Here is a 25,028-nt window from a genome sequence, read left to right as displayed (position 1 = left end):
CGACCTTGAGACTCAGATCTGGAGGTCAGCAAGCTAGCCCTTTGGAGTCACTATGGTGTTTGTGGGTTCAAGTTGCAAGACCAGTCCTTCCTTAGGCAAGAGGTCAGCAAGGCAGAAAGGCAGCAGATCACCAAGACAGTAGCTGAGTGGCAGTTGTTTTTGAAGCACAGCAGTCCACCACTCCAGAAGTGAACTAAAGAGGTGGTATCTAAATTCCTACTTTTATACACTGGGGTCCTGGTTCTGAAAGGTGACAGAAGCATCTAGACAGTGACTTTGAAGTGCATGGACTCCCTTGGCTCACAGCTGGCTGTGGTGGAAATGGGGAGGTAATATGTGCTTTGTTTGAAGGCAGATTGCTCCCCATTCATTTTCAAGTAGGCTGTGCTCAACTCAGACACCTCTTCCTGCCAGAAGATGTCCCATTCAGGCACACCTACTCCCTCTATTGTGTGACTGTCTTGTAAGAATTCACAAAGTCTAACTGTAAGTTACACTCAGTGACGTGACCCAAGGCAGGCTACAGACACAACTGGTTAAGGCAGGAGAATGGCAACTTTCTAAAAGTCTAAAGACACAAAACATGACATGGCTACCTACACCTACGTTGAAATTACAACTTATTATCATTAGGAAGGAATCTCCAATGTTTTCCTATGGATGGGGTAGGCCTCACAGTATTGAAAAATGAATTTCTGAGTTTTTCACTACCAGGACATGTAAACCTTAAAAGTACATCTCCAACTTTTTAATTACACAGACCTTTGTCCTTTGGGCTACCTAGGGCCTGCCTTTGAGTGTCATTTATATAATAAGAATGGAGTTTAAGGCTTGGCAAGAGGGTTTAAATCAGGAGTCGGTAGAACGTTTAATTCTGCCAGAAGAATTGGCGGTATTTGATAATTCCTCATTACTCTTGTAATGCTGAATTACTGATAAATTCCACCACTCCGCTGATGGTATGAATCTGCTGTGTTAGGTTTTTAAACAGGGTTGGAAGAAGAAGCAGTCTCTCTATGTTTAAAAACCAATTCAGATTAAACTTTAATGAGCTTTAACTTTTAAAAAAACATTGATTGCACTGCTGTGCATTTTCCTTGACACCCTTACATACTTAGAGTATATAAGGCGTATATACTTAGAGTATGTAAGTGTACTGAGGGGCAATGCACAGCAGTACATACCACTCAACACACTTGCATACTCTTCAGTGATTACTGTAGAGTATGTAAGGGTGACAAAGGGTATGCACAACAGTGACAAATACTAAATGCACTTACAGTGGAAGATTACTGCAGAATATATAAGGGCGCGGAGGTGTATGCACTGAGTAGCAGTCCTTCTTGCAAAGCACCACAGCAGTCCATCCGAGTAATCCACAGATCCAGAGGTGTACTGAAAAGTGGATCTAAGGGCCGTATGTTTATACCTGGTACCTTTGTTGAAGTAGGAGATGTTTTTAGAGAATTCTCTTTGAAGTCCTTGAAGTTTCCTGCCTCCTCTGCCCTGGCGCCAAGCTGTCTGCATTAACAATGCACTGGTGATGAGTCCTTTGTGAGGGTGCAGCCTATTCTGTTGCTAGTGGGGCTGGGCCCAGCTGCATCCTCCCTCCTCTGCCCGTCTAGAAACACCTAATTCCTCTCTTGTGTGACTGTCTAGAAGAACTAAACAAAGTTCAACTGCCAACTACACCCAGTCATGTGACCCAGAAACTGGCTGCAAGACCAAATAGGGCAGAAAAATGACAACTTTCTAAAAGTGGGATTTTCGAAATGGTAACTTGAAATCCGATTTTACCATTAAAGAGGATTTTAATTACATTTTCTCAGACACCAAACAAGAAAACGTTTACCTCTTCCCACTAAAAGGTGAACACATATTTAAAAATGTAATACGGCAGCCCAGTGTTAAAGGTAGGTTTCACAGTAGTGAAAAATGAATTGAGGAGTTTTTAACTACCAGGACATGTGAAACCTAAAACCACCTTCCTGACCTTTCAAGTACAATGTTCCCCGTACTTTGGGCTGCCTAGGGCCTACCTTAGAGGTGACATATATGCAGCAGTAGGGACATTGAAGGCTTGGCAGGGGGTTACTTCTCCAAGTTAAAGTGGCAGTTTAAAACTGCACACACAGGCGGCAATGGCAGGCCTGAGACATGTTTTAAAGACTACTTAAGTAGATTGCACAATCAGTGCTGCAGGCCCAGTAGTAGCTTTTGATCTGCAGGCCCTAGGTACAGGTAGTATTATTTAAATGGGGACTTACAAGTTGATTAAATGTACGATTGGGTGTAAGCCAATTTTACAATGTTTTAAGGAGAAAGCACAGCACTTTAGCAGTAATTAGCAGTGGTAAAAGTGCAGAGAGTCTAAAAATCTAACAAAACAGGTCCTGAAAACAGGAGGTTGAAGGCAAAAAGCATGGGACTGACCGTCAGTGTGTTTCCAGTTAAATCGCTTCTTGCCCGATTATATGTCTGCCACATATAGGCACGCCTGTTCATTTTTCGAGTGCCTCATGCCGCTCTGTTGAATGTGCTAGTCTGCAGAGGTCGACATGAGCTGAGTGAGTCTTCACTGCCCTCTAGCTTGAATTTCACAGGTCCCTGTTTTCCATTGTGGTTAGTGTGATCAGTTAATTTTTAAGTTTGCAATGAATACCTTGTGTTCTCTGCCACAATGCTTTCCTTTTCATTCTTATTCTTTCCTTTACTTCTTTGACTAAACTTTAGTTACCATGAGGGCTCACCTTGTGCAATTTAGATTATTATATGGCCTGCATCTATGTATGGATATGTTGGTTGAGGGGCATTAACTATAGAAGGTTATGTCAAAGGCTCTTGGAGAATAGTATGGGAAGGACAGTCATAAAAATTTTTAGAACATTTAATGATGATTTGTGTCTACTTCTATACAGAAGATAGTGCCTGCTGTTTCCGCTGCAATTAAAGAACTAGCAAGATTAGAAACATAAACAAGAGGTTAAGGCCTCCTGTCTTGCCGTCAAATATATGAACTGGGCACAGGGTGGTGCCATCTCATTATGAATGACCTCAGTTGATCGCCTAGCTAAAGGAGGGTGGGACCTTGGGCTCTGTGTGGAGAATCACAGAACTGGTGTTGAGTGGCAATGGAACATTTCTGGAGTGATTAATTTGGAGAGGTCATTAGTAAAATTTCTTGCACAATAGCTTTCTTAAGATGAAGAACATTCTACACCTGGATTTTATGTCCATTTAGAAAATGTTCTGCAGAAAGTGGAGAATCTTTCATTACCGCTGAACTTTACTTAAAGCCAAAAGTCTTGCTAAATTATATATGACAGGAGTGTGTTGCACAGTTTTAAAGCAGTTCAGAACATTTTGAATTGCTTGTACAATGCATGTATTTTTTGACATGTTTTCAACTTCCATTCCTAATTTCATTTGTCACCACCTGCCAGCACCATACACATACTTGGGTCACTTGGGTGTCAAAAGTGCCTTAGTCCAATACCAATGTAAAATCAGTTTCTAAATGAGAATAGGATTTAAAAGATATTTGTAAACCGAGTTATGTGTTAACCTAATGTGAAACGTAATTTCTAATGATAGAATCTCTCTGCTCATTTTGCACATCACTTTTTTAACTCTGTCTTTCATTAAACTGATTCTAATATATTTTTTGCAACCAATATTGAACCGCTTTTTGGTGTATTTAATTTTGCATTGCATAGTCTACTTTTATTCTTCATGTCAGCAAACATCCTATCTCTTTCATATGAAATAGCAACACCAAGAATTTAAGCATTTTGTGGGCAGGTTGATCTGGCCACGTTTTGTAAGGAAAAAGTAATCCTATTACATATTATAAGGATATTGAAAGTCTCCTCGGAGTTTCATGACCTTATAAAGGTACTCAGTCTTTGGCTTCCTACTGCTAGTTGTCACGGACCTCCTCAATAACTTGCATTATCCTTATAATACGTGGGATTTCGCAATCCCTATATAAATCCAAATCTCTAATTCCTTTATAATAGACAACTGGGTGACTTGTGGCACATCCAGTCACTTATTATAAAGAAAGTAAGTAGCTGCTTAATTGTGATAACATATTACAGTTGAGTTCTGAGGTCACAAGGACTGCTGCCAGAGTGAGCAACTGAGTGGAAGGTAGGTCAAGTCATGGAGCATAATTAAAGCAGCAGTTTAAAGAACAAACAGAAAATGTGGCTTTTCTGTCTTTTGCTCTGTTTTTATAGCTGTACAGTTTCAAGCATGCAGAAAGGAAATATTTATGCAAAGAGTTTACTTTTTGCACTCCTTAGGTAATTATGCCAAAGTCCTTGTTTCTTCATATGGTAATGGAACTACTCAGGGACTTGCGATATCCCCTTAATGTACGGCAGGGGGTACTTTATTTCATATATTTTATGTGGCAGATGGTACCTTCATACCATACATACTAGAATGTTGATTAACCTCTTTATTGATGTTACAACTCAGTGAAAATGATAATAACAAAAGGAAGAAATAGACAATTTCTGTACAGATCTTTCAAAATGTGTGTACTCTCAATGACAATAATGCATATGTCCTACTGTGTTTTTCTCCAGGCATTTTGAATGGTCTCATGGAAAAAACGGCCTTCCTCAAAGATGTGGAACATAATGCTAACACCTCTCAGAAAGTAAAGTACTTTTAAACTCAGAAGGTCGAAATACTTGGAGCCTCGTAAGTGAAATAATTCAATTACCAGTGGAGTCATATGCCGCATTCATCCTATCTGTTAAAAGGAAATACAGGGCCATTATGACCAATCACGAGAACTGGGTCAATCTGAGCCCTGCAGAGTTCTCGCAGCTTCAGAAGTACGCAGAATGTAAGTACAATGCCACTCTAAAATGTAAAATGCATTGCCGGCTCAAAATCTAATGTGTGAATTGGTGACATTAAACATGCACAGTCTAATTTTATATTTTCTGATTACACTTTTTATGTTGTCTTGATTGAGAACTGAGCCATAGCTCTTTTGCATTTAAGTTTCCCAACGAAAAGTATACACATATTTTCCTTTTTCATTTGCCATCCCAAGCTTCCACCACAGATTTATATTATCTGCAACCCATAAGCCAAAGAGGAAAGTTTCAGTTGTGTATAGTTATAAATTATATTTGATTACCTTTACATTGTTTAATGTCTGCAACAGTTTTCCAAACATGAATTCTGATATATATCAAAAACACAACACTATAGGTCAGTCAGAGAACAATTCTGCCCCATGGTTAATCGGTATGTTATAAGTAGGCCTGCGTGTAATTTCAATTATGCCTGCTTGGCAGGTGACGTGGTTCGCTGAGTGGGCACAGCCATATTTGTACATTGGATGGATTGGCCTTGCGCAAGAGGGGACCCAGCCTGGGAAGGCACTACAATTCTGTTAGCCCTGGGTCAGCTGGGTAAGCATGGTTTCCATATAAGAAGGGACTTATGTCACATCATGCCCTCCCTCCCTTTTCTCAGCCAAACACCCACAGTCACGGATGGCTCTGCTTGTGAAGGAGTGTCAGGGCATTCAATCAATCAATCAATCAATCAATCACTAGTTGTAGAATGCAGCACTGCCACCCCTGGGGGTATCTGAGCACTAGGGTGCGAGGTTTTCATCTAAAAAACATGTCTTGAGTATCTTTCTGAAGTCTGTGAGGGTGGGTGCTGTTTGTAGGTAGAGGAGTAAGTTGTTCCAGGTCTTAAACATGATGTAGGAGAAAGAACGCTGACTCTGCGACAGATATGATGGGTGTGTGTGAGGGCTTGTGAGGAGGAGCACAGGTGTCTTTTGGGGGGATGAAAGTTTAGTTGGTAGTTGATGTAGTCTGGTCCTTGATTGTGTAAGGGCTTGTAGGCATATGTGAGGATTTTGCTCTGGCCTCTCTCCTGGTTGGGGAGCCAATGAAGGTCACTGGAATTGGGGATGATATGGGTTCACTTAGGGAGGTCCAGGATGAGTATGACTGCAGAGTTCTGTATGGTCTGGAGTCATTTGAGGAGGTATGTTGAGATTCTGGAGTAGAGTACATTGCAGTAGTTGAGGTGGCTGGTGATGAGGGCCTGGGTAACAGTTTTTCTGGTGTTGATTGGGATCCATCTGAAGATTTTGAGGAGCATGCAAAGGATGTGTAAGCAGGAGGCAGAGACTATGTTGACTTGTCAATTCATAGTCAGTTCGCTGTTGATTATGATGCTGAGGTTGCGTACATGGTCTGTCGGTGCGGGTGTGGGTCAGAGTTTGGCCTGCCATCAGCTGTGGTCCCATATGGGTGTGTTTCTCCCAAGGATCAGTACTTCTGTTGTATTGGAGTTGAGATTGTGGCAATTGGCTCTCATCCAGTTGGCTACATTGGTCATGGTGTTGTGGAAGTTAGTTTTGGGGGTGGGGGGTCTTCAGTGAGTGAGAAGATGAGCTGTGTGTCGTCTGCGTGGAAAAGATGTTGGAGCCACAGGATCTGACAATGTACATGAGGGGGGTCATGTAGGCATCCAATAATGTGGGGCTGAGGGAAGATCCACGGGGTACGCCGCATACGATGTACTTGGGTTCGAAGGCAAAGGGAGGTATCTGGATGCTCTGCATACATCCTGCAAGGAAGGAGGCAATCCACTTCAGGGCGTTCCCATGTATGCCAATGTTGTCGAGTCTGTTGATGAGGGATTGATAGGCCCCATGCCTTTGGTTACATCTGGGACGAGGGCAAAGGGTTAGCTGGCATCTTCAGTCCCTCTAGCCGTTCTGCCATTATTGATCCTTCCACAGGTTCACCTACGCAAACCTTGTTACGATTTTTCTTTCTTCTAGAAAGTCAAGTTTGATCATCTTCTCGGTGTTCCCCATTGGCCATTGCCATCTCCACGAGGTTGGGCACCTCAAGGAACCATCCAATCAGTAATATCGATGGGCAGAATACAAAGGAGAGGGATTTAATCAATGCTAACTCATGTCCCATAATTACTGGGAATTCCTTGTTAATGGGGAATTGCAATCCCTACCATAAACAGGGTTCAGCAGGATACCTGCACCTGTAGACACATGCTTATCTGTTCACTGTAGCACCTGTGCAGCCTCTGGTATTTCTGGACATCACAGACCTGTTAGGTCCCTCTGAGATATTGAACACTGACTGCTGGAGGTTGCACAACTAGTTAGCATGGAGAAGTCCTATTTGTGATCGGTAATGACCAGACAAATTTCTCGATGAAATAAGAATGGCTGAGCACCACCACCCAATGAATCAAGGATCAGCTATTAATCTCATAATCCATTCCATCCCTGGGATAGGCAAGATTTCCTTAATTGAGTCAAATTTGGCTGCAGGCTACATTTCTGGTTTGCAACCATAATCCCTCCATAAGCCCAAAAACTTTGGTTTACAGGATGCTGCTTAGTGAGTCAGGGAATAATGCTACTAGATCACCAATAGGCATTGTTTAGTCAAAATTAGGAGATAACCTAACCATTTTTGAACCTCCAACTTTTGTTCTGGATAAATTAAAACTTCCTTGACTAATGCTTTCACTTCAGTTTTCTTGTGCCAGTCTAAGCATTTCATATCTAGCGACATAAAACAAATGCCCCCATCTGACACTTTAAATCATAGCCCCAGTTCAGAAAACCAACAAAATGGCACCAGAGACCTATTCAATCATTCCTGACTGAAGTATTCAGAAGACCAGTCTTCTTTTAACACTCTAATTTTTTCAAAGTAAATACTTAACACCCCAGAGCACTCAGTCAACAGCATCAAGGGGGAACCGAAAGGCAAGTCTGGGACAGATGGTAGTTCGCCTCACAGTGGACACCTAGTTTGATCCCAAGATCCAACTACATGCGTTTTTCAGTGCACCAACTTTAACATACTATTGAAGCTGTAATTACCAAGGCTGCTGGCACAAGATGCTCTCCAAATGGATCCTCGTGAAAGGATTTTAAGAATACTTATTCCAATTACAGGACCTTAAAAGGTTACTGTTTTTTTTATTTTTTTATATCTGTCTCCCAAGTTGGATGTGATATCCATTGTCACCAAATTGACCAGGCGATTCTGAATTGGTAATTGTATTGGTCAGATAAATTCATGCATCCTGGGAGGTCAGCACTGATCCACATGTACTAGCTCTTGAATTATCACAGTTATCCAATGTGAAGAAATGTGGTGTATTATATGGTGTGATTGTGTGATTTTACCAGGGAATACACTCAGAAAACCAACTTGGATCCAGTCAGGGTAGTTAGTCAAACCTTATCTCCACCCTAGATAGTTGTGGCTCTGAGCAGTTACCTTTCTACAAAGGAACAATAATAAAGTATTTAAAAGCTCCAAAAACAATTAAACGAAAGATGACTTTCAAGCCACCAATTCATAAAAATAGATTATACGTTTATGAATTTTAAGGCACCAAATTGAAAAAGACCCACAGAGGGTTCCAGAGATACAATATTTAAAGAAAAAATAAATTACAACTTTTTACATTACTAGGAACAAGCATTGACAAATTAAATACATTGACTTTTTCAAGAAAACATTTGTCAAAGTTGAATGCAGTCACTTCCAGTTATTTTGGACAACCAATTCCAACAGGAAGCAGGTCAGGGGACACACAAAGTCCCAAAGTGCAGTTCCCTGAAAGGAAGAAGCAGTCTCCAGTCCATTTCCAGTGCTAATGACAACTTGCCGTTGACTTCTGTGGAGCAGACTTCATGCAAGGGATACAGGATGCGATGCTGAAGGATGTTGAGGATGCTTTACAGTCAATGAGGGACTTCCTGGGGCTGGTCCTGGTGGGCAGTCTTTGGCCACCGGGTTTGAAATCCCCGGAAGTCCTCTTTAGTACAGCAAAAATCCAGTCACGATGGACTACTGCTCTGAGGTGATAACCAAATCAGAGGTTCTCTTCTTCTGGCAATACCTCTCCTTCTGGGAAACCAAACTACAATCCTGTGACTCTCCTGGGTTTAGCAGAGTCTGGTGCAACTCTTGAGCACCAGGACTCACTTTCCCAGCATTCGACAAGGAGTGATAGTCTGGTGAAATTGGCTACCAACTTGCCCAAACAGACTTCCTCAGCTTTTTGAGTCTGTGCTGCAAACAGGAAGTTAGCAAACTGACTTATACGGACTCTGCTTCTTGATTGGCTTGGAGAGATGACTTCTCCACTAGTAGGGCACCACAGGCATAGTCATGTCTTCCCTAGTCAAGGAGCAGCAGCAGCAGTCAACTTCAGTGGAACCTTTCTTTGCCAGGTCCATGGTCAGCAGCGTAGTCCTTCTTCAGTACTCTTCTAAAATCCAGGGAAAATCTGAGTTCTGTGGGCCAGGAGTTTCTCCTTTATGCCCAGAACGTGTCCTAAGGGGAGGTTGCAGTCTCTAGCTAATGGGCTGCATGGATTCCTCCCAACTGATGACAACTCTGGTAAATTGTGGCATCTAGCTATCATAAAGTGCTCTATTCTACCCACCTCGAAGATGTCTGAACCCGTCTCTCAGTGCCTGGAGCTTGGTAGTCCAACCTAGAGGTGTGGCTAAACTGGTCTGACCAGTGTTTTCCCCTCGCTGTCCCTGACACCCTTCTGTCTACCTAGACAAAGAAGCAGCTGCTTCCCTGTTTACTTGTTGTTTGCTTATCAAAGGTGGCTTCCCCTTTGAAGCTTGCCTTTTGGGCTCACAACCAGTGTGGCTTTTTCTGCCAGGAGGAGCTATACTCTCCATCAGCAGATCATTTCTAAGCTTTTCTTGGAGTTGCTTACACTTTTCCTGAAGAGGACAGAAGGCTGTCTGAGGACAGACTTTTATGCGCAACCATACATGGGCACTGGAAACCGTGGGCAACAAAGTGGCAACTTACTAAAGTAGCACTTTGCCCTCTAGTGGCATTGAATTTGATTTAATCATTGAAGCAGATTTAACACACTGATTATTTTGATACCTTGAAGTACCAGCCTTAGTAGTCCCAATAAAAAGTTAGCAGGGCTGTGATGTCAGCCTTTAACTCAGTACTCACCAATAGGTGTACAGTGTTGGTTTTTACTGTTAGGACATGAAACTACAGGATCAACTCTTTAGTATAATGTATCTGGTCATTAGAGTTCAGTGAGCTTTCTTAGGGGTGACTTACAAATACTTATTTGAAAGACATAGAGTTTGCCTTTGTTTGAATAGGCAGTTTACAATTGCTCTCGCCAGCCAATAATGGCGGGCTGTGAGCCATGCTTTTGCCTTGTCACACTTGTGTTGGCACACCAAGTTCTGCAGTCCACAAAAGACATTTACTAGCCCTAGGTGCCACTGGTACAATATACCAGGAACTACCAAATAAGGACCTGATTTAGATCTTGGAGGTAACGGTCCAGCTGTCGACTTTTTGACTGAAAACCCATCTGCCATCACAACGGTCTGCCAGCCGTATTTAGATGTTGGCGGTCCTGTAGATGAAAGCCAGCTTTTGAAACACTGTCTCTGCCAAGAAAGTCCAGCCGCTTTGACGGTGCAATAGTGAAAAGTGGCTGACGGCTAAATCCTAGACACCTTCCTGCTGTGCACATTAGGATGTGCCTTACGGCTAAGAATAAGGCAGTCCGACCTTCATGTTTGAGTTGGTGGATTGAGGAGAAAAGGGGGAAAACTCACTTTTTTCCACATTCCACTCTTGTCTTTGACTGGACATGAATGGACAACACCTGCCATTGCTGCTTCAATGAACCCATGGAGAAAACACAACCCCACCAACACCGGACTCAAAGGTAGGGATGCTGCATTACCAGGGTGCATTGGGTGGGCACTGCACGGGACGTCAGGCCACTGCCGGCAGATACATGTCACAGTATTTTTTTATCACTGTGACATGCATGTGACGGGGACACGAATGGATTAGACACTGATGGGGACACCCTGGTACACAAGGCATATTGTACACATATACAGCTGTCATTACTGTGGTAGTATTTATTGGCAAATGAATGCCCTTCAGCACAATGACGGTACATTCACACCTGTCAACTGTATCCATGTGTGCACATTGCCAGGGGACCTGTACCTGTCATGTTGTGCTGCGAGTTGTGTGTGTGAATCAGTATGTGCATTTGTGTGTGCAATGCAAATGCCTGGTTGAGGTGGCTGGAGCTGGAGTGGGTAACGTGATCATATCTGTATGTGTGTCACTTACATGTGATACCAATGTTGTTGTGCATGTTGTGCAGCCGTGTGACAAATTCAGGTAAGCGTGCTTGTTGTGTGGTAGATGTTGTTGTGGTTTCTGTAGTAGTGCATGTGTGTGAATGTGTTTGTGGAGATGAATGTGTAGTTGTGTTGGTTATTGTGGTTGTGTAGTGTGTAGGTGCAGTTTCAATGGTGTGTGTATGTGGTGGCACGGATGTACATTATTGTGTGTTTCTGGCATGTATGAATTGTGTTGTGGTGGAATAGCTATAGATTATTTTGTATATGTGGTGTTGTGTATAATGTGTGGCTAAGCGACAGTGTATATGTGTCACTTACCTCACTTCCATAGCTCCTGTCATTGCACGACATCCATTGGGTTCCTCTGCCATCTCTCTCCGTCAGCAGTCCGCCCCCACTGAATTTGCTAGCAGAAGTGTAACATCTAAATACAGTAGACGGAACACATTTGACTTGGCAGTCTTTTCAGTTCTGCCATTAATGCGACTTGGCGGTAGGACCGCTAAGATCTAAATCAGGCTCCAAGTCAAGCTATGCTAGTTGGGGGCAATATAACATGCCCCTTTTTAAGGGTCCGAGCACATGCACTATGCCCTGATTAGTTCAATGCCTAGTGGTCAAAATGGGCACAAAGCATGTAAGTGAACCTGCAGAAAGCCTGTTTCCTCACATCCAAATAAGAGTTGGAGAAATCAAATGATCAATAAGTGATTTAATGAGTCATTGCAGTTTCACAGTACCGGCTCTCTGTATTTACACTTGCATGGTTAGTCTTTGAGACAAGCATATGCTACAAGCAGGGTCAACAAAATAGCCACATCTGCTGGATGGGAGGATGCATGTCCATCCTATACCAACTTTTGCATTCCTCTTTACACACTGTACCACTCCCTCAAAGCCACTTTCATGAAATAGTAGATTAGAAGTAGTAGCAGCAAACATAACAGATAAGCTCCTGCTTGCCTGCAGGGGGCTGGGTGGACATGGCAGTCGTACAGGCACCAGTAGGCCCATCTGCTCTGGAACAACAGAAGGGAGAGGGGGGTCTGAGATGTAGCCCGAACGAGATGCAGGGGTACTGGCCTAGGCGGTGGGAGGACCTCCTTGTAGCAGTTGCTCCAAGCTTCTGCAGAAATGTGATGTGTGGAAAAAAGCAACAGCATCAGGGCCTAACGGCACCTAAGTCCATCAACACTGGTCAAACCACAGGGAGTCGCAAGCTACCATGCTCCCTGGCCTGTGCTCTGCTGACTAGGGAGGCCATCAGGGAGGGCCTCCATGAAAGGCAGACCTTCAAGTCAGAGGGTCCTAGATAGTGTGGAATCTCTATGCTTGGGCCATAAGCAGAGGCTGGCCAAGTAGTTCATTCCTTAATGGAGCAAGGGTATCCAATCAAGTGCTGAGTGGGCCATCTCAGAGAAGACCTCACTTCATGGGAAGGTCAGCTTTGCATCGCTGCCAGCTTTCTAGGAAGGAAGATGCAGAGGAAAGGTCCATCATACAAAGCTGAAAGGGAGGCACAGATTCGGGCGTCTCTGGCATGGGGCAGGCCGGCTGGGGATGTTGTGCCACCAGAAGAGAATGTTCAGACAACAAGAAGGGTTGGACCCTTGTCCTAACTAATTCAGAGGAAGGCTACAACATTGTAGTAATCTATGCACACAGAGGGACAGAAGGAGATATTAGAGTAAATGTATCTGACTACCAAGAGCTCTGGCTGGGGCTGGAGAGTCAAATGAGACCTCATCTGGACTTTCATGGCACCCTGAACGTCTGGCTCACCCTTCATTCCTATGGTATATATGACCAGATAGCTGGATACTAATGACAAGATGGTCGAGCTTAAAGGATGTCCTTATGAATCAGATTGTGCTGACACTTGGAGGGGCGAGGGGCTCCCAGGACAGGTTCTTGGAACTTGACCTGGTCCTCAGACATTGGGCTGTAGGGAGGCTTTATGTAGCTCTGACCCAGGGTGTGATCATAGCTCTTTTTCCCAGTCAATCAAGGAAAGTCATTCCAGGCCTGTGGGACCCCATTCCTTGCTCTAAGTGGCATGGCAGGCAAGAGAGGGGAGCCCAGCACCAGGGTCTTCCATTGTAGAGTCTTCTGGTGTTCTGACTGCTCTCTGGGAGGCACGCTCCAAAGAAACACCTATTGGACAAGGCTGGAAGGCAGCTGCTGACCTAGGCCACTGGATGACTGGGGCAGGCCAGTCATGGCACTTGCGAGACCCTATGAGACCACGCTAAAGGAGGGTCCCTAGTACCTTATTTCTTCTAATCCAAGGGAAGTCTACCTGCCTTTCTTGTAATCAGTGCACACCGAATAACATAGTGGGACATTCCAGAAAATGAATCAGACCTTCTGGAGCCATGGCTGAGCTTGCAGAGGCAAAAGAGTTCCAGGACTTCCAGGGGATCCCAGACACCTGGGCATGCCATTCATTCCAATGGCATGCCTAACCAGATGGCTGCCATAGAAGGCCGGCTATCTGGTTGCACTATGTCTTATGAATCAGGGGCCAGATGTAGGATGGAAGCAATTTGCGAGTTGCAAATTGCGAGTCCTTCCGACTCGCAATTTGCAACTCGCAAATTGCTATGCAGTACGGTGTCTCAGACACCGACTGCAACTCGCTATGGGGTCGCAATGACCCACCTCATGAATATTCATGAGGTGGGTCGCAAATTGCGGCCCCATAGCGAGTATAGGCACTCGCTAACATGGAGGCCTGCTGTAGTCAGCAGGCCTCCATGTTAGCGACCTGCTTTTCAATAAAGCAGTTTTTTTTTTTTTTTAAATGTAGCCCGTTTTCCCTAAGGGAAAACGAGCTGCATTTCAAAAAATCCGAAACCTTTTGTTTGGTTTTTTTCAGGGCAGGGAGTGGTCCTTTGGACCACTCCCTGCCCTGAAAAAATATTTTGGGGTCCATTCACAAAGGGGAAGGGGTCCCATGGGGACCCCTTCCCGTTTGCGAATGGGTTACCATCCACTTCAAGTGGATGGTAACTGCGACTCCATTTGCGACCGCATAAGCGGTCACAAATGGAATTGCATACCATTGCGAATCGCAAATAGGAAGGGAACACCCCTTCCTATTTGCGATTCGGAAATGCATTTTGCGAGTCGGTAACGACTCGCAAAATGCATTTCTGCATAGGAAACACGCATTTGCGAGTCGCAAACGGCAAATTTTGCCGTTTGCGACTCGCAAAGTGCTTCCTACATCTGGCCCCAGGTCCTGCTCACTCTTGGAGAGAACAGTGGCTACTCGGCTATGTTCTCAAAACCCTGAGCTGGGCCTCATGCCTGTGGATGAAGGAGGCCTCACAAAGCTTTCACCTGGGGCCTAGTCAGAGCTTCGTCTACCAGCAAAGCTGGAGGGCTCTACCCAGGCATGTGGGACCCTTTTTTAGGCTCCAAGCGACAAAACAGGTCAAGAAATGGACCCCAGGGCCGGGATCGTCCATCCTAATGCTTTCTGAAGCTCTGACCTAGACCCAGTCAAAGACTCCTAACAGTTTCTGGCAAGGGAGGCTTTCTCCGGATTGTGAGACCCCACCCCAGGCACTTTGAGACACCTTGGGAGAGAGAACAGAGGCCAGGGCTGGGGCTTTCCCACCCCTGGGTCTGCTGGAGCTTTGGTCCTGGACCCAGTCAATGTTTCTTAATTTGGACAGGCAGCAGAAGCTTTATTGCACCTGCGGGACCCCATGATATGCTTCAAGAGACATGTTGGATCAGAGAAGGGAGCTTCTACCCTTGAACCTTTTGGAGCTCTGACCCACAGCCCGGTCAGGGCTTCTTAATCCCAACAGGCATGTGGGCCTGTCCAGCCTTGCAGGACCCTATCTTCTGCAAAATGCAACAAGGTGGGCTGGGATATGGAGGCACAGGGATGGAGGCTTAAAGCCCCAGGCCGGCTGGAGCCCACAACTGAGGGCAAGTCAGAGTTTCTTTTCTCAGCCATGCAGTGGAGCCCTCACGGGACCTATGGGACCCTGTCTCAGGCACTTTACAACATGATGGCCTTGGAAACAGAGTCCAAGATGGGGGCTTTCATCCTTAGGCCCACCAGAATTCTGAACCTGGGACTTGTCAGAGCTTTTTCACTTGCCAAATAGGAAAGCCTTCCTGGGGCCTACAGGACTCTCTCCTTGCACTGAAACCTGGAAAATATAAACCAGGGATGGAGTCTTCCACACCTGAAATTGCTGTCACTCTGGCTCAGGGCCTGATAGGAGCTTCCTCACCTGGCCAAGCAGGGGAGCCCTACTGGGGCCTCCTGGACTCTGTCTTTGAGTAGCCCCCCTTTGAGACATAGTGGCCTGGAGAACATAGCCCATAATGTGGGCTACCAGCCCTGGGGCACCTGGAGCCCTGAGCCAGAGCTTCTGCATCTGGACAAGCGGATAAGCCACCATGGCCTGCAGGACTCCACCCCGGGCACTTTGCAACATGGCATGCTGGAAAATGGAGCCCAGGACAGAGCTCTGACCAGGTTCCTAGTCAAAGCTACTTCACTTGACCAAGCAGCAAAGCCCTCCAGGGCCCTGCTGGACCCAATCACGGGCACTTTACAACCTACTGGCCTGGAAAATATAGTCCACATACACATGATTCCAACCACAGGCCATGGCCTGGAAGGTGCTTCTTCACCCAGCCAAGCAGTGGAGCCCTCCCAGAGCTTGCAGGACCCATCCAAGTTGCTTTAAGACACAGTGGCCTGGAGAATGGAACCCAGTATGAGGGCTTTCCGCCCCAGGGCAAATCGGAGCTCTGACCTGGGGCCTGGTCACAGTTCCATCAGTTGGACAAGCAGCAGAGCCATCCCCAGGTCTGGGGGACACCAAAGATTGGGACAGAGTAGGTCGGCGTACAGACCCCAGGTCCTGTGGTCCTCTCCCTTGCCCACAAGAGCACTACCCACTCTTGTAATCAGTGCATGGCAAGTGTCTAAGGGGGAGTTTCAAGAAATGTATCTAGCCTTCTAGAGCCTTGAATGGGTTTGAAGCTTCGGATGAGCCCTCATTGAGACAACTTGTCTTGCATTGTTGTGCTGTGTAAAATAATGATAAAACTGGGCCTCGTTCTTCAACATAGGACAGCTAAAGCAGTCTGTGCTCAAGTCCTAATGATAACTGGGTGGATCATAAAACAATTATTTTAGTGATATTATTTGCCCTTGTAAGTAAATAGTGTTATTTTTGTTGCTGATGCTTCTAATCTATTATTTGACGAAGTGCTACAGTGTGTAAAGAGTTTTTGTGCACGTTCAAACAGGCAGTTTGCAGTTGAGGTGCTACAACAGAGCTACAATACTGCATAATATCATGGCTACCTAATAGATCATGACATCATAAAAGCAAAATGCCACAGCAACACAACAGCAACAACACAAAGTGCACCAAACCAAAAGAACACACCAACTAAATACAAGGACACGCTACAAAAACACAACACACACCACAACAACAATACAAGAACAAACAATCGCATACCAGGCCAACACAACTAAACACAAACATATCACAATAAATAACGAAACAAAATAGAGCACACCTACACTCCATCAGAAAACAGAACACCACTGCAAATGAAAAAGACATTAAAACAATACTGCAAAATAACATATTAATTCAAAGAACACTATAACAACACACATCACAATTGCATTATTTTATGTCGTGTTGTTGTGTTATGATTTTGTGTTGTGTGATTATATTGTTGTTATGGTGTGGTGTGCTGCTATATGGTGTTGTTTTTGTCTGGCCTTGCTATGTAATGTTGCTATTGCGTTGCTGTTGTGACTTGTATTTCACTGTGCTTTGTTCTAGGCATGTTAATGTTTTGTGGTTTTTAGTGGCTGTTTTATCTCATTCGTTTGTATTCTAATGTTTTGTTTTTGTATTCTGATGGTGGATTGCAATGTTGAGTTATCTTGTTTTTGTGAGTTAGTTGTTTTGCTATCTTGTTGTGTTATATCATTGTGTAGTTGTAGTGTTCTTTTTTTGTTCTGTTAAGTAGCTCTCTTTCAATACCTGCAGATATATTTCCAGGCACATGTTATCAATTTCACTACAGTTTCCGTGAAATACAAAGATTCTTCGAACAGTGGCACTATAGAACTGCCCCAGCTCTAAAAACGTTAATGCATTAATAGCCCTAACTGCAGGCCACAGGGTTTGCCTTAAAATAGTATTGTCAGGCTTTCTGTATCCCACCATTCCTAGTACTACATAATTTGCACCAGCGCTCTTGACTGGAAATGAAGACACACATTATTAACACTATTTTATATTATTTTTTTAGCGATCGCATGCTAAATAGTAAGCACAATGGACTTTTTGAGCTGTGTTGCTACCGCTCCCGAGGGACACCCACCCTCGTTCTGATGCTATCCACCTGTGAAGAGGACAATCCGCTAGTAGTGCAGTTATCCCACTTATAAAGTCAGATACTGTGAAGCTCTGAAGGTCTTTAAATAGGATGATAAAAACATGCACAACTGCAGTGGAGATGTTCACGACAAATGTGCAAAAAACAGAAACGTATAACATTACTATGACAGCCTAGCAGACTGTATGAGCTATGTCTGATATTTTCTTGCTGGGCAATAGGTTAGACAAGAAACAAAAGAATGATTGGCCATATTCCGGAGGAAGAAAAGTGATCATCTATTAGGGGAAGGGTAGAAAGACTATTCCATGGAGCCCTACTAGAAGCATGGTATTAAATAGCTCACGTGCCTATTATTCTAAATCTGCTGAGAGTATTTCTGTCTAGGGCACAACTTTGTGGTACCCTGGAGAGAAGTTGCTCCCCTTTTGTGCCTACAAGTGCCTAGTGATGATGACTGGTTCGGTTGTTACTAAAGGAACAACAACATCAAAAAGATGGTAATGGACTCATGTTTATCGACTAAACTGGAGGAGAGGGTTAAAGGTGAGAGCTGTTTTTACTAATGACACGCTTTGATTTCTAGAAGCGGTGAGAACCAGACTTTTGTAGAAAAATATGAACCTACATCATATGGGTGGTGCACACGTTATGCGAGAGATACAGTACAAGAAGACCAGGCATATAGAAATAATAACCAATTTCAATTGGTGAAGTGCCAATGGAAGGAAAAAGAGACCGAGGCTTTTGAGGGAGATTAAAGATGAGGCAATATTCACGTTCTCAAGCTCTATTAGTTATCTGAAACTGAAAATCAGGCGTCTATGTGGGGTACCCCTTAAACAGGCACCAATGGATGTACTAGCTTTGCTGTAAACCGATGAAGTTCTCATCCCAGACCACACACCAACTGCTCTCCAGCATGCATTGAATCACTTGGACCATTTGTGAAATACGAATAAATTAGAGCAGTGGTTCCCAACCTTTTGATATCTGTGGACCCCCACTTTAACATTAATGGAACCCAGAGACCCCCAATAAATCATCATGGGAATCCAGGGACCCCCGACTGAGTCATTACTGGAAGCTGGGGACCTAATTTGTCAATATTTGTTAATATTTTTTAATTTTCTAGGCTCTTGCGGACCTCCTGAAAAGGCTTCACGGACCCCTAGGGGTCCCACGACCACAGGTTGGGAACCACTGAATTAGAGATAAGTGTATCCATGTCTTCTATTCTCACCTTTGGAAAAATAACAACAAACAATGACAAAACAGCACAAGCCATGCAAATATATAGCATGTGAATACAGACTTGGGTGTATTTTTTAACAGTCAGTTATCCTGGCTTTGTTGTACAGAGGCAAAAGGATATGGGATAATATCCTCCATGAATAAGTTAAGGTGATGCATGCCAACTAGAAACGCCCGTCACTCTAGCTTCTAATGAAGAAGTATAACACACAAAATGTGCTAATGTGCCAATGTTGGGCTGCTGCACGTTTCTTAAGTGGATTTTAATTGTGGAGAAGCATATTGCTAGAAATAAATGCTATACTAAGCAGTTTTCTTTAGACTTTCAGAACTGTGTCAAGTTCAAATCTTGGTTGGGTTCCGACACTCTCAACGGCATTAATGTTGTGTTGTAAGACGAGAAAATACTTTACTGTCAGTAATTAAGGAAGTCCGATATATGGCAGGTCATATTTGTCCGACGATCCTTGATTAATGGCTGAGATGTTTCCATTTTTGGCATTGAATTACAGAGTGAGATTCAATAACACATAGAAGTATTTAACAGAATGTTGAAACAGATAATTAGAGTATGAGCTTGGAATGCTGATTTCATGTATGTTGTGAAGAAAAAACCTACAACAGGTAGAAGAGTTATTGAGCTCTTGAGATTGTGGCCCCATATTTGTAAACACTCCAAAGCCCAATCGCAGGGGGCTATCATGTCTCTCTAATTTAATGTGTTTCTTCTGATGGACCCACATGACAGAGATTCTGGGATAAGAAATTAATTTGACATTGCAGAAATCAGAATGATTGAGTCTGCTGCATGAGTGCTATTTCAATATTCTGAACTCAAAGGCTTGCCAAAGGAATTTAGCACATTTATTTTGGTTGATAACTGAGAAGGAATTCCGTTGATAAAATGGATATATTGAAACATTTTATGGATGTTAAGTGATATATATTATGTGCATCACATTACAAAATAGCATGGTTGTACGATTGCACATTTTAAAAGGATGATTGGGTTTTAAATTAGTTATTTTTTTTGTAAGGCATAATATTTTATTGTAAAGTGACAATGGTAGGTGTTTGTGTGTCCTTATATACAAAGCAGAATTTTCCTTTGCCAAAAAGTAAGGTTTGCTCTTAGTATAAAATTCTTGAGACTAGTTTTAATTGCAACTTAATCCTAAATTAATCCAAAATCTAAAATTAAAATTTCTAACCTACACTGGTCTGTGTCATCACTGCACTTTACAGTAAAGTAAGTGGGGGTATTTCACTGTATTTGGCTTAATTAAACCCTCCCTTTGTGACATCCTCTGTTATTTTGCCTTTCCAAACCCACATCTGCAAAATTCTCACAACCTACATGAACCAATTCCTAACCAAACCTAAAAGTTCTGTCACTCCATCAGATTCTAGTCTTTATTCCTCTTGTCACTTTTCCTTTTGAATACTTTCTCCTTGACATAGGACCTGTGACCTCATTGAACAACTTAGAAAGTAGCAGCTCCCCCATAAGGATGTTTGCAAAATGTCCCTCCTTTCTTTCTTATCAGTCTTTCGGACTCTCAGTGTGACAATACATACATAAAAACACACACAACAAAGACCTGACCAGAAATTTAAGCACCGTTTGTGCATTTAGTTTGTGGATAAATTAGTTTTGTTTGATAGGAGGTAGAGATATAAATATGCCTCACTCCATTTGTTGCCTATCAGTACTCTTCACCAACGGCAATGTCAATTATCTCAGTCACAGCATGATTGACAGATCAGCAACCAATCAGGCCCTCTTGGTCGTAAACTGTTACTGTGCTGCCCAGTTTCCCATTTCACTGCGTTTCTGACTAGGGACTGTGCAGTGCTCCTATCTGAAATGAAGAGGCTGAGCCGTGTAAAGGTTCAGCAGTGGGACCTGTGGAGTTGGCCAGTGGAAAGTATGTTTGCATGTGAGTGCCATTATATGTGCTTATGAAAGAATAGGCGTTTGTGAGTGTGCTAGTGTCTCATATACCGGTGGCATGTCTTTGCATTTTGAGGCCATCCACGTGCAAGAGGGTGTCCATCCTGGCAAGCCACTTGTCCTTAAAAAAGAGCTAGCTGTGCAACAATTATAATAATTCTTGGCATTTTGGAGCATCTAATGGCTGAAGGTCTTTACCTTGGTCTCAAAGCTGACACGTGCACATTGATTTGAGTTTTTACCAAACTGGGCCATCCATAACGTAATGGTACCCGCTGTGGGTTCAATGTTTTTCCCTGCACAGTGATATTTATTCTACCATTGTGTAGAGAATCCTGATGATGCTTATATTACATTGGCCCTGGTATATTGTTGATAATTCCTATCCTTTTGGGGCTATCTGTGGCATGATTATGCTCGCTATACTGCTGACAACACTGATAATACTTGGCAAAATTGGGGGATTCATGGTCTTCGTTGGTGATATATGGACATACAACGAAGATTCTGTGCTTGTGTGGCAGTAGTACATATCAGTCCTTGATTACAATTACAAATTGAGGTTTGGTCAACAAACGTATTTAATTAAAATAAAAAAAAATCAGTTATTGTTTGAAAATAAAATGCTCATATTTATTAGGAAAATATGAGCATTTTCACAATTGAGAAACTGATTTTTGGGGACGAAGTGAATGATATTGCACATATACATTCAAGCTGATAATTGAGAAATAATCTGTGCCTTTGTCTTACATCCTAAGCTGCATCCTGTCTGCTGCCCAAAGCTAAAAGGTTTATATACATAAAGTGAGCATGTACAATCTTCCTTAGCTCTTCAATATACTTAATGAGGCAATGTTTTGTTTATTTTTATTTTACCTTTTCCACATCACACTTTCCAAGGAGATTCTAAATAAAAGGAATTGAAATGTAGTAGTGCAGATGGATTCTTTGGTAAACGACGATATAAAATTGCACTTTCTGAACTTCCTCATTGGGCTATTTGTGTCCCGGGGTACCCCACCCTCTTCCCATGCTAATTTCAGCCCCAGGCCCCCATCCCCTGGGGCCCAGCAACTTTTAAAATGGGGATGGGGCAAATTTTGACCCCAGGGACCCATTCCCTTGGGCCTGGTCAATATCTAAAGAGGTAGGGAGGGCACATTTTTTATTCTGTTCTCAGCAGAAGAAAAATGCACTCCTAGTGGGTGGGAGCATTTTTCATGCTGCCACCGACTGGGATCACACTGAAGGTATAATCTCCCTTGGTGGGAGTTTTGAAATTGCGCCCGCCAAGCACGAGCAAGCAGGTTTCCCTGCCCAGTGCGGGCAGGGAAACTTCTATATCCCAGGGGTGGGCACCCTGGGACATAGCAGGAGCCAGCCCTGGGAGATGGATTCAACAGTACCATTAATAGCTATTGGATGGGGGCCACTAGGCCCCCCTCCATTTTGAATTACATCTGAGCAATTGGGGATGGGGTGACCGGGGCTGAAATTGGTCTGGTGAGGGGGGCAACGTGAATCCACTCTCCATTGCTAATACGCCGCGCCCCAGGATGGGGCACTATAGGGGCAAAATTGACCTAATGTGGTGGGTCATGTCTGTTCCCCTCCCCTAAATATATACATTGTTCTCCCATGACTTGTCCCATCTGAGTGAGGCATAAAAAAACATGCAACGAAAATGGCTCTCTTCTTTTATTTTTTGAGTGTTGCCACATATCCTCCATGGATCCATGGCAAAAATGTATTTACTACAAAAAAAACGTTTTGGCCCCAGGTGGGACCCCACCATCAGGCCTTTGGGGGTCACAGTATTCCTACCCTGCCTCCTTGTGCTTTTTATGCATTTTTTTCTTGGAACTCAGCAAAGGTTGAGTCTCAAGTTGTCTGCCACCAATCACCAATTGAAGTGGTGGCAGCCAATCAGAGCTCATCATGACAGCTTACTGTCTGCATCTCTCAATATATACATAAATCTTTTTTTTTGTTATTAAAAAAACTACTGAATAGATATACAACAAATTACACAAAGAGATCATTCTGGACCAAGTTGTAGCATTATGCCAAATTTGGTGTAATTCCGTTCAGCGACTGTAGTTGGGTCGAAAATCTCTATGGGAACTTGCATGTGGAAAATGCTTTTCCGGACCATCCCTTTTTTATCAACCTCCGCTTGAATAATCACCCTGAAACTTTCCAGACAGCAGCTAAATCGACTGCCACACAAATTTTGACAATTTCATGAAGATTCTTCAAACTGCACCAAAGTTCTTAGCAGAACAAAAAAACATGTTTCCTAAGGAAACTAGGTCATATATATATGTATATGCATATGTATGTATATGCATATATGTATATTCATGGAAAAAAACTAAAGTTACAGGCCCGTCATAGTTAGGCACTGAATTTACTTGTGCAAATCCTTTGAAATTCAGCAGCTATATTAAGAGTTATTTCAAGTAACTATGACTCGCGCCCTAAGGTAAATGTAACTTGCACCTCTTCATCATTTTATTTCAGCTTGACCCCTCATCTTTTTATTTCAGCCCCGGGGAGTTGGCGGTCTCTGGTGCTGGAGCTGGGCTGTGCGATCCCCTCCTAATTGCAATCAATTGCCCTGGGGGGGTGGCAACCTCTGGGCCTAAGGGGGGCTACGTGGACCCACACATAAATTTCATATTCAGCCCCGGGGATGTGGCGGTCCCTGGGGCTGTAGGGGAGGCCGTAAACATTTTGCCCTGGAGAGGTGGTGGTCTCCGGGTGTCAAGGCCCAATTCCTCGGAGTCTGTGCGTTGATGATTTAGAGGCCCACCTCCAGGCAGCACCAACTCAGAATGCTGTAATAGCACTGATGATTGGAGCGGCCAGGCGGGGGGAAGGGAATTAGGATGGGAACAGCCAGGAGGGAGACCTAAAAGGAAAAACTGTTAGACTTACCATAGAACAACAATCACAGTATTTATAAATCAAACAATATAAAATTGTAAATATGTTTTCCATCAAACATTTTAAATAAACTAAACTCCCTATTCTCACTTGACAATCTAATAATTGGCACTCCAAACCAACACCATAAGATACCAGAGAGCATATGTTAGAAAACTCTGAAACTCAAGAGAAATAGTAAGTCCCAAAATAGAAACCAGGAAATCAAGGGTTAATATCACAAAAAAATCCTTCTAAATAGAAGTCCACTCTTTTTCTTTTTAGTGCTTACAAGAACAAACGAGATACTGCAAAGGAAAAACTATTACAAGGTCAGTTCTCTTTTTCTATTTAACATGTGTTAAATAAATAGCACAAGCAATCCAAAAATCAATAAACAAGAACAAATTATTTAGCAAAAGCAGCTCTTTGGAAAAATCAATAAACAAGAACAAATGTTATTTTTTTAACAAAGTGGCAGCTATCTGGAAAATCAATAAACAAGAACAAATGTTATTCTTTAGCAAAGTGGCAGCTATTTAGATACTTTGTATTCAAGGCAACAGGTAACTGGTAACTGACACAAACACCATTAGGGAAAACCCTAATGGAACGTGCTCACCGTGAATGAGTTGGAACACTCGTTAGCAGAGTCTGGAAACTGAGTCAGCTTGATGAAGGCTCCAGAATAGTGTGCACTGGAGATTGGGTGTGGCTGGTTTATATAGCAGAGCCACACCCTAAAAATGGCTAACCTTGAGGGTTGCTGGAATATGTAGTCCCAGATACAATGTGTGAAGGGTGAATGCAAGTCAGCCACCACCTAGTGCTTCCCCCTGGCCAATGAACCTTGCCACAAAGGGGGCGGGAGGAGAACCCTTTGTGTTTAGACAGAATGGAACAAGTACACAGTTTATCCTCCGATAACATGGGATTGAAACCGCGCCAACAGCGGAGTCTGACAGTACACCCCCTCCCCGAGCGCGGTTGAAAGCCAGGCTTAGTGGGGTGAAGATGATGAAACCGCCGTATCAGTTGTGGAGCATGTACTTGAGTGGCTGGCTCCCAGGAATTTTCTTCAGGTCCATATCCTTTCCATGCCACTAGATACCATAATGAGGACCCTCGAAATCGAGAATCTAAAATGGCCCGCACTTCATATTCCCATTGCCCTTTCACCAATATTGGAGGTGGACGAGTTATGCTAGAGGAATTGGCGGGTTTCAACAAGGATGTATGAAAGACCGGATGTATTTTTAAAGAGGGTGGTAGTTTCAA

General features: G+C 43.4%; 1 protein-coding gene across 2 annotated transcripts in view; it reads left to right on the top strand.

Moving 5' to 3' along the window:
• Nucleotides 1-25,028, top strand: part of DGKB (diacylglycerol kinase beta) — a 2,237,541-nt gene that overhangs the window by 260,572 nt on the left and 1,951,941 nt on the right. For both annotated transcript variants that reach the window (XM_069211796.1, XM_069211795.1), the window contains exon 2: nucleotides 4,596-4,861. In XM_069211796.1, coding sequence (XP_069067897.1) covers nucleotides 4,792-4,861 — 70 coding nt within the window. In that variant the 5' untranslated portion in view covers nucleotides 4,596-4,791. The remainder of the gene's footprint in view (nucleotides 1-4,595; nucleotides 4,862-25,028) is intronic.

Source organism: Pleurodeles waltl, chromosome 10 (genome assembly GCF_031143425.1).
Source record: "Pleurodeles waltl isolate 20211129_DDA chromosome 10, aPleWal1.hap1.20221129, whole genome shotgun sequence".
In the NCBI taxonomy this organism is placed as follows: domain Eukaryota; kingdom Metazoa; phylum Chordata; class Amphibia; order Caudata; family Salamandridae; genus Pleurodeles; species Pleurodeles waltl.
Note: the sequence above shows the minus strand (reverse complement) of the source record. Positions and strands in the feature narration are given on the sequence as shown.